This window comes from Cynoglossus semilaevis, chromosome Z (assembly GCF_000523025.1).
Source record: "Cynoglossus semilaevis isolate Cse_v1.0 chromosome Z, Cse_v1.0, whole genome shotgun sequence".
In the NCBI taxonomy this organism is placed as follows: domain Eukaryota; kingdom Metazoa; phylum Chordata; class Actinopteri; order Pleuronectiformes; family Cynoglossidae; genus Cynoglossus; species Cynoglossus semilaevis.
Window position 1 is genome coordinate 13,568,075 of NC_024328.1, and position 10,201 is coordinate 13,578,275.

Below are 10,201 nucleotides of genomic sequence, written 5' to 3' on the forward strand. Positions count from 1 at the left end.
GAGTTTGCGAAGGTGAGTTTTCAGCTGTAGCTCCTCCCCCTGTGACCTTAGCAGGCGCAGCTCCAGCCTATCAGACTGCTCCGTGAGCTGCCTGACCAGCTCCCTGTAGTGATCCTTGTCCCGCAGGAGCATCCGGACCTCCTCCTGCTGCTGTGCCTGCGATGCCAGAGCCTGTAACAATCAGAGGGCCACAGCTCAGAGGTCATGACCCACACATAGCTGTAGAAGTCGGACATTTGGAGGTTAACGTTAGTTAACAGTTTCAGACAAAGTTCACCAACTTGTCCACGGAAACCAACAACATTAACGCAAATAAGGAAGATCTCAGAGATTATCCCTGGTGTAGTCTCGCACCTGAGCTGAACCCATCTGTCACGCGGACTGCACACCTCGCCTCTATCTAGAGGCTCTACCTGACATGATCAACACTGATGCGTGCCTCAGAGGCCGAGAAATCAGAACAAAATAAAACAAGATGGTGAGATCTGACCACCACCTCCTCCTGTTCCTCCTGCTCCTCACCTTGTCCCTCTCTTTGATCACCTCCTCCAGCTGTCCGAGGATTTGTTTGTTTCGTTGACGGTACATCCTGACATCACTCTTCAGTTGAGCGCAGGACAGTTCCAGCTCCTCCTTCTCCTCCTGAATCTACACCAGGAGCAAAAAAACAAGTTTTAGACAATAACAATAATCACTTGTTTTGAGTACAAATATGTTTAAAATGCACCGTAACATAGGTTTTGTTCATCTCGCTCCTAGCCTCTTCAGAGTTTCTGGGGAGCTAGAAATAGCGGCCCGTCAGGGCAGCAGCAGCCAATAGCTGCACTGCTACATGAGATATGCTCATACAACAGAAATGTATCCAACCACTGTCATGGAATCTGATGGCTTAAGGGCATTTAATTTGTCGCCCCAGTCAAGTCTCTCTGTGACGGAGTGCATATCTGAAGTACTAACACACTTCATGAACTTCACCACAGGGAGAGGCAGAATTGTGAATTTTGAAGAGCTGCTGTTTGTGGTCCGTGGCTGCCTATAATGCTAAACATTTCTGCAGCTAAACCAGTGCTTCAAATAGTGGGATGGAACCCCTTTGGGGGTGGAACGGTGAGGTGCAAGGGGTTTCCAATAGAATATGGCACCCTTGACATAAACGTACCACTGCTGTAATGCTTGAACGATAACAAGCCTTCAGTCACTAGGTGGCAGCAACTCATACAGTGGTTTGTAGAGATAGAAATATACAGGTATGTATCAGGTTGTCAATAGTATTTCAATTTGCAGCGGTGTTGGCTGGAGGGGGCGTGAAAACATTTCTGTCCACAAGTGTGGTTCTCAAAATAATCGAAAACCGCTGAGCTAAACTAAAAGTGTATGTCTCATTATAAACTGTTGACACCCTGTTTACAGGAAACAATCTGTTCTAATTGTGTTTGCTTGTGCCCATGAGGAAGCAGACATTTAAAACAAACAACGAACGTACGCACACACACACACACCCTGGTTCTCTGCTCCTCTGCTCTATTCATCTCTCCTTTCAGTCTGAACACTGTTGCGATGAGGTTCGTCGGTGGGAGAGGAGCAGGAAGTTCTGTATTTTCCTGTCTTTTCTCCTCCTTCTCCTCCTGTTTTGGATCCTGTTTTCTCTCCTCTGGCTTTTCCTCCCACTTTTCCCTCACTCGGTCCAGGTTGAAGAAGTTTTCTGTGGGCAGAGTTCTGCTCTGGAAAACACAAAGTAAAATAAGTAGAATAAAACAGTTAGCACTTATCAACACCAGCAGTCATCTCAGACGTAGAAACACTAGGTGAGACAGCTTTGACTTGAGCCTGACCTCGGGTCGTTCTCTCTCTAACGGTGTCGCTAATATAATTTTTGATTTTGCAAAAAAAAAAAGAATTTGCAGTGAAAAGATGAAAACAGGACATTACCCTGCTCCACCAGAGGGGGCAGAGTCTACTATTTATATGTTTTTTTTTGGTATAAATTCTCGCCACTGCTAACGCTAGATTGTGTATGAGAGGCCAGACGCACAAAACACCGCATGAGCCACTCACCCCGCAGCATCCCAGTTCTCGCGCATCTGGTCTCGGAACAATAAGTGGTTAGCGTAACTCTAACATTGTTTGTCGTTTACATTAGCAATTGGAAAAAGTTCATGACCCGAGGTATCATTTTTATCTATATAATAATATAGATATATCATAATGATACCATCATTAGCAGGGGAACCGTATTTTGAGAACCACCGTGTACTGAAAATGGGTCAGAACTGACTACATGAATCTCCGACGGTGTAAAAGTGACAACAGTCGACCATACCTGTTGAAGTGACGTTGGCTTTCGTAGTTTCAGCCGCCGCGTCTGACTTTCCACCCGCTCCACCGTGTTTTTCAGCCGTTCCACCTGCACTCGCAGACACGGAGCCATGTCAACAGTTTCATTTCCTTTCTGTGCCCAACATCTGGTTCCCGGGCCAGCTCACCTCCATCTGCAGATCTCGGTTGGCCAGCAGGGCGTTGCTCTTCTCCTGGTTGAGCCCGTTTATCTCAGCCATCAGGCTGTAGTTGTGGTCTCGGAGATGCTTGACCTCCTCACTCAGCTGCTCCCTCTCGTTCCGCAGCTTGTGCAGACGCTCGGCCATTTTTTTCTTCTCTTGTTCCCTGAGTTGCTGCTGCTGAGACCAAGCCTCCTGAAAACAGACAACAAACACCATTCAGCCCAACACCAGTCAGCCAAAACTCGTAAACTCTGTCCACACAGAACACCCTTTTTAATCGGGAATAATCAAACGGTACCTGTTCCTTGGCGACGGAACAGGCCTGTTGCCGACGCCTCCTCTCGTCCTGCATAGCCCTCTGGAGGCGACTGACCTCTGTCATCAGGAACTGAGTCAGAGCAGATTCTCCTCCAGTGTCTGGACAGTACCAACAAGGCAAAGGTAATCAAACCGTAAATATGTAAAGAACCGATTAAGGATCTAAGCCTTTATTTGAATTAATTTATTGCTGTGCTAACAAATAAGTCAATTTTTGGACACTAGAGGGAGCCCAAGTACGACATTTGGCATGTATACCGCATTTTGAGAAGCTTTTTTTTGTGTGCAGACACATGGAGACAAAGGGACCGACCAATCAGAATGCTGAAGGTCTTTTTCGGCTCCTTTCCAGTAATTCGACTGTACAGCTGAGGATAATCCAACTCCAGACTCTCCAGGAAGGCCGTGTAACCTTTGAGCCCCGTCCTTTGAAGGATGTCCAGCAGAACTCCTGTCAAAAATCACAACACAACGTACTGAGAGTCAGAGGAGACTTGTTGACAAGACTACAGTGGGCTAAGTCAGCATGTCTGTGTGGCTAGGACAAACGTTTGGCATTAGATCGGGTTAGCATTTTATGCCAGTCATTCTACCTTCTGGTTTGTACTGTGACTGCAATTCAATTGGATCACAATTCACTTTCAGTTTGAAAACTAAGCCTGTTTAGTTGAACACAGCGCTAATATACTCACAGGAATTGAAGAAAGACACACAAAAACCATCGATAGCTCTGACTTATGTAGTTTATAGAATATCTAATGCCACCTGGTGGCAGAGTTGCTATTTGTTCTGCATGTCACTGTCACACAGCTGAGTAAAGACAAATTATTTGTAAATAAATAATAGCTTTCAGACTAATTAAGTTTATTTAAGTTTAAGATTTAATTTTCCTGCAGCACACCTGCTGATCTCCCACGGCACGTTGACGTGCCGCAGGACAGTGTTTGGTTATCACAGATCTGAACCAGTGCCACAACATCTGCTGTGCCTCTTACCGACTTTTCTCCTCCTGATGACAAGGGTGGGGTCATTGAAGAGCTGCTCTTCATCGTCAGCACTCATCACCTGAGAACAAACACCACAGAGTGAACGTTAAAAAAAAAACAGAAGAAGCCTGAGGATTCTGGGACTGGCTCAACAGAACTGCGGCGGCGTACCTGACACTGACGGAGGTAGGGGGTGATTTTGGACGGGTCGATGGTTTTGATGAGCAGCATTCTGAAATCTTCCAGCTTCAGCCAGCAGAGATCGTCCTCCGACACCTCGTTCATGTTGATTCCTCACAGCGAGCACGGACAACACCTGGAGCTGACGTTTCCGTCAGTGCTTTTTAATTCATTGAGGAAGAAAGTCATTCTTCTCACTTCCTCTTTTCCCCTCGGACTCCACCCTCTGTGATCACTGCTGACGCAGGTTTTCTATAAATCACGAAGCAGATCTATACACAGAGCCCACTACAGTTAAAACTGGAGGTCATGGACCACTTGTGCCCCCCGACCCCTAAAGTCAGATTACACCAGCACTTATTTATTTGTCGATACAGGTTCATTATGGTCTGCTGTTATAACTGCAGCCAATGATCCTATGTCAGTTTATTCCCCAGTCAAACAGGAACAGGAAGTGAGAATTTAGAGAATAAAATAAACGAGTCATGGTGAGAAGTGATTCCAGACACACCCAGAAGACCAAACATGTCATTGCAATAACAGAACTATTTGGTTCCTCACAGCAGGTTCCTTAAGTGGGCCCTTAGTGTCCGTCACAGCGCCACCCAGTGTTTACAAGAAAAAGGACATTAGATACACTTTCAGTATAATTAATCTAATCCAAGTTTTTTCCTTTAAAAAGACTTTGGTTGTGCTGTCCAATGCTAAGAGAGTCCAAATGTGGCTTAATCAAACAGTGGCTCGCTGGCCAAATGTGGTCAAGTCATTTTCTAGAGACCTAGAGAATCACAAATGATTCTAAATTCTAAATGATACGACCATGAATACAACCCTCCACAGATGATTAACAAGTTACCCACAATGCATCACTTGCAAGCAGTTTACCACAAAGCAGCAAGTATTTCTGATGAAAAAAATTAAGTTAAGTTAATTAGCGGCAGAAAATGACGAACACAGACTTATTTCTCTTTCACTTTATTGCAAAAATATTCTTTCCATAATAACACAAAATTTTCTGCGCAGAAACTGTTTACAAAAAAAAGTTGCGACACTTTCGGTTTTAAATTAATTTCATCACTCTGGAGTTCGTTCCATAATAACAACCTTTTCTGCGCAGAAACTTTACAAAAGAAAAGTTGTGACACTTTTGGTTTTAAATTAATTTCATCACTCTGGGGTTCCTGAATGCACCTGAAACTTTCAACTTCCTTCAAAACTGATGTCACAACTGTGATTCCCCTGCAGAAACCAGGAATCATCTAAGAAAACCTTATCACAATAATGGTTCAAATGCTAAATATTTATGTTAAAGTGTTAGTTTGACCAAACTCAAAAAAACTTGGATGACGTTGAAATAAAAAAAAAAAATACAAAAAAAAACCAATATTACCATGAACACATGATGGACAATGCCGTGAGCTAATTATTAGTTAGGCTCAGTTCTTGTATCAGGGACTTCAAATGTTGCGTATTCCTGAGATTTAATGAGCTGGATTTCCTGATTCCTCACACACCAACAAAGATTTCTATAAAATACAAAAATAAACAAATACATAAGTAAACAAGGTAGTCCTAAAGCTATTAAAATATATATTTTTAAAAAGACAAAACCTGCGTCTCACCTGTGCTCTCCTCTGCCTCGATCGTTCTTTCATTTTCTTGAACATCTCCTCCTGCTCATCGTACTCTTCGTTCTCCTCTCTTTCCTCACAGGTCATTGGCTGAATGGTGGCCAGGAGGGCGGGGACAGTGAAGCAGGACAGGAAGCGAGCCTTCAACATCTGGTAGGCGGGGTTTTCGGAGAAACCATTTGTTACCAGCTTGGATACTTCTGCCAAAAGCTTTTCCTCCTCCTCCTCCGATACCTCCACTCCCTCCTTTTTCGCTCCCTGCAGGTCAGTGTTGACAGAGGGCGCTGCTGGGAGATAAAACAGACAACTGAATATCTGGTAGTGTAGCAATTTTTAGACATCTAAACACACACACAAAAAAACCCAACTTTCATTCATCCGTCACCATGTTTGTTATTTAGGTTCACACCAATTGACAGATTGTGAAAGTCAGATTTTCCACAGGGTGGCAGGAGGATGGGGCATCAGCAATACAGTTCCCCATGAAGGGCCAATTGTAACTGTGGGACAAGGTAAATCATTTTTAAGCTACTGTGGGCCACAGAAATTGACTTTGTGGGCCGCACTTGGCCCACGGGCCTAGGGTTTGACATGTGATTTAGAGCAGTGTTTCCCAAACTTTTTTTTCTGGGGAAACATATTTTAAAAAATCACAAACCTTCGCAACCCAAGTCAATAGACATTATTCGGAAACTCCTGGGAAACGTGATGCAAGACGACCCAAAAAAAATTCATGCGACCCACCTGAGGGTCGCAACCCAGTCTTTGAGAAACAATGATTTAGAGTGTCCAAACAACCTACTCCCCTATTGGGAGGAACATAAAAGAACTGCAGGAACATGCAAACTCCATACAGAAGGATCAACCAGGGAATTCAACCAGTGACCTTCTTACTGTAAAGGCAAGAATTACTCATTCTTCTGCCACTCCTGGCAGTCATTCATTCACACTCCCATTCACACCTAAAGTCAGTGTAGATTCATTTAGTGAAAACAAATCTTCTGCTTTACTCTACCTGACGCATTGTCGTCCACGCTAAGCACGGTAGTGGCGGGGGTATCTGGAAGGTCTGATGGAACAGGACTGCAGGTCTGGTTTGTGCTGGTCTCAGGTCTGGAGTGTGTTTGAGTCCCCGTCTGCTGGTCTTCACCCAGCAGCTGCAGTGCTGATTCAGTCAGTGACTTTTTTGCGCAGAGAAGCGCCGACAGCATGCGCAGATTGCTGACAAAAGGTGGCAGGTAGGGCACAGCCACGCCCACTTCAGGTGCCGACACCCCTCCCTTTCCACTCAGCCAATCCTTCACAACCTCCTGGGATTCCAGGAACATGAGGGAAGGGTCAAACTGACAAGGCTTGCTAGAAGAGGCAGGAGCAGGAGGATGAGAAGGAGTGTCTGGTCTGACCACACCTCCAATAGGCTGTGAGGCTTCAGACAAAAGGGTAGGGGGAGGATTCAGTAGTCCCGGGTTTGGGATGGGTTGTAAGATGAAGGTCTGAGGGAGAGGACCAGAGGAGAAGGTTTTGGGGACGGCAGGACAAATCGGAATGAACCGTCTCGGATTTACGGAGACTAATGGTGGTTGAGGTGCGAGGGGTCTCTGACCAGGGAGGAGTTCCTGACGAGGGAGGATCCGACGAGGAAGGAGCCGATGAGCAGCGGGGATGGTGGGAGGGTTGGGAGTGACAACAAGGAGTGGGCTTTGGAGCTGGGAGTGCGCCTGGAGGACGTGTCCACCAGGAGTCACTTCACTCGTGGACGGACTTGGACCTAAAGGTGGAGTCTGTGTCTGTTGGACAACTTTCTTCGTTGTTACTTTGCCGACTTTTGACTTTTGAGAGCAGGCGACTTTCTTCTTCGTGACTTCAGCCTAGAAACAAAACACGAAGCAGTGATTTAAAAAGACAGTAGGAAACTTGATGAGTCTCACTGGAATATCAGACATTTATTTTGCAAAATTTATTTAACCAATCCAGTAAGCACTAGTAGGGACTCTAGGGGTGTGTATTGGTAAGAATCTGGTGATACAACACGTATCATGATACAGGGGCAACGATATGATATATTGTGGCACAACAATATATTGGCGTTTTTTTTTCCAATGGTTAAAAAAAAGATGGTTTGACTCAAAATCTCAAATACTTGCAAACATATACATTCCCTGTACAATGGACTAGCGATCGGAGGTTTAAATGCAACACAAAAATAAACCAATACAATGAACATTTGCATGTACATTTTTGAATAAAAATCACAATTTTCCAGTGTATCAATATATTCTTACATCCCTAATTGACTCTATACAACAACAAACTCTCTCGCTCTGGTGGGCCACATAAAATAAAGTGGTGGGCCAGATTCGGCCTCAAGTTCAGCATGTTTGATTTATACAAAAGACTGGCTAAAAGATCACTGGCTAAAGTAACATAGCAGGCTAACGTGTTCAGGGGGGAAAAAAAAGGGATTTGATCTCACCACTGCGTCACGGGTTTCCTTCATTTCTTTGACCTTTAGAGACGGCTTTCGTATCCTTTTCTGCGGCATAACCTCACTCCTATTTGCCTCACCCGTCCCATTTGGATTTTTGCCGCCTTGCACATTTGTCCCTCTGTCTTTCTTCTCCTCTCGTTCTCGTTTTCTCTCTTTGTGTTGATTACAGGAGTCAACTGTGACGCCGTGGTCCTTGATTGAAGGAACTGCGTAGTCATGGTCCAATAGAACGTTGGTGAAGTTTGAAGTAGAGGATGTACTGTCAGTGCTTTTATATTTCTTTTATTTAGGAGAAAAACAAGGAAAAAAAACATTAAATGATATTCAGAAGTCCTTTACGTTAAAGGTCAAAGTTTTAGTTTTTCAGTCACTGGCAGTCAAGAGTTTGAATCCAAACTTCCTGCCAGGCACCAGTTCTACGTAAACACAGGATTAACACAGTAGATTGTGTTGTGACTGGAAGAAACTGGGGATCCGATAAATACCACGAAATGATATATTGTGATACACTGTGATACTTTAGACAGGATGATATATTGAGTTTTTTTAAAAAAAAACAATATAACTAATAGGAAAACTGCTTTAAATGCAACACAAACAGACGTCAAGACTATTCTTATAAAAAAACAAAAAAAAAACCCCAGATAGTGCTGTAGAATATCAATACAGTGAAATGAAATATATTGTGATATTTCAGTGTATCGATATTTTCTTACATTTCTAGTTGTGACATGGACTGGAATATTGGACATTTATTTTGCAAATGTATTTAACCAATCCAGTAAGCACTAGTATAGACTCTAGGGGTGTGTATTAGTAAGACTCTGGTGATACAACATGTATCACGATACAGGGGCAACGACATGATATATTGTGGCACAACAATATATTGGCGGGTTTTTTTTTTCTTTTCCAATATTAAAAAAAGATGGTTTGACTCAAAATCTCAAATACTTGCAAACATATACATTCCCTGTACAATGGACTAGCGATCGGAGGTTTAAATGCAACACAAAAATAAACCAATGCCATTAATATTTGCATGTTACTTTTTGAATAAAAATCACGATTTTTCAGTGTATCAATATATTCTTACATCCCTAATTGACTCTATACAACAACAAACTCTCTCGCTCTGGTGGGCCACATAAAATAAAGTGGTGGGCCAGATTTGGCCCGCAGGCCTCAAGTTCGGCATGTTTGATTTATACAATAGCCTGACTAAAAGATCACTGGCTAAAGTAACATAGCAGGCTAACATGTTCAGGGAAAAACAAGGGATTTGATCTCACCACTGCGTCACGGGTTTCCTTCATTTCTTTGACCTTTAGAGACGGCTTTCGTATCCTTTTCTGCGGCATAACCTCACTCCTATTTGCCTCACCCGTCCCATTTGGATTTTTGCCGCCTTGCACATTTGTCCCTCTGTCTTTCTTCTCCTCTCGTTCTCGTTTTCTCTCTTTGTGTTGATTACAGGAGTCAACTGTGACGCCGTGGTCCTTGATTGAAGGAACTGCGTAGTCATGGTCCAATAGAACGTTGGTGAAGTTTGAAGTAGAGGATGTACTGTCAGTGCTTTTATATTTCTTTTATGGTAGAAGAAGAACAGAAAAAAAGCATTAAATGATCTCCAGGAGTCCTTCACATTAAAGGTCAAAGTTTTAGTTTTTCAGTCACTGGCAGTCAAGAGTTTGAATCCAAACTTCCTGCCAGGCACCAGTTCTACGTAAACACACAGTTTACTGGAAGAAACTGGCGATCCGATAAATACCACGATACAGTGGCAACGATACAATATATTGCGATACTTTAGACAGGATGATATATTGAGGTTTTTTTTAACAATTTAGGAAAACTGCTTTAAATGCAACACAAACAAACATGACTATTCTTATTTTTTTTTAAAAACGATAGTGCTGTAGAATATTAATACGGTGAAACTAAATATTGCGATATTTCAGTATAGATATATTGTTACATTCCTAGTCATTACATTGACATTATTCAGAAACTTAAACAAAAAAAAACCTAAATCACAAAAACGAATCAATGACCGATTCGATTTGTTAAAAATATATATATATACATATATATATATAT

The 10,201-nt window shown here is 43.0% G+C and overlaps 2 protein-coding genes across 2 annotated transcripts in view; both read right to left on the reverse strand.

The window, feature by feature from the left end:
• card9 (caspase recruitment domain family, member 9) overlaps positions 1 to 4,207 on the reverse strand; it is a 5,504-nt gene extending 1,297 nt beyond the window's left edge. Inside the window, exons 1-9 of the mRNA XM_025053340.1 lie at positions 3,974 to 4,207; positions 3,812 to 3,881; positions 3,130 to 3,267; positions 2,797 to 2,915; positions 2,484 to 2,690; positions 2,321 to 2,404; positions 1,500 to 1,721; positions 523 to 648; positions 1 to 171 (exon numbers count right to left, since the gene is read on the reverse strand). The exon at positions 1 to 171 is cut by the window's left edge and continues 13 nt beyond it. Of these exons, the coding sequence (XP_024909108.1) occupies positions 1 to 171; positions 523 to 648; positions 1,500 to 1,721; positions 2,321 to 2,404; positions 2,484 to 2,690; positions 2,797 to 2,915; positions 3,130 to 3,267; positions 3,812 to 3,881; positions 3,974 to 4,087 (1,251 nt within the window). The 5' untranslated portion in view covers positions 4,088 to 4,207. The remainder of the gene's footprint in view (positions 172 to 522; positions 649 to 1,499; positions 1,722 to 2,320; positions 2,405 to 2,483; positions 2,691 to 2,796; positions 2,916 to 3,129; positions 3,268 to 3,811; positions 3,882 to 3,973) is intronic.
• A 734-nt stretch (positions 4,208 to 4,941) lies between these two features.
• The window catches only part of snapc4 (small nuclear RNA activating complex, polypeptide 4), an 11,355-nt gene continuing 6,095 nt past the window's right edge, over positions 4,942 to 10,201 (reverse strand). Inside the window, exons 20-24 of the mRNA XM_017042868.2 lie at positions 9,394 to 9,687; positions 8,087 to 8,380; positions 6,629 to 7,481; positions 5,605 to 5,900; positions 4,942 to 5,508 (exon numbers count right to left, since the gene is read on the reverse strand). Of these exons, the coding sequence (XP_016898357.2) occupies positions 5,464 to 5,508; positions 5,605 to 5,900; positions 6,629 to 7,481; positions 8,087 to 8,380; positions 9,394 to 9,687 (1,782 nt within the window). The 3' untranslated portion in view covers positions 4,942 to 5,463. The remainder of the gene's footprint in view (positions 5,509 to 5,604; positions 5,901 to 6,628; positions 7,482 to 8,086; positions 8,381 to 9,393; positions 9,688 to 10,201) is intronic.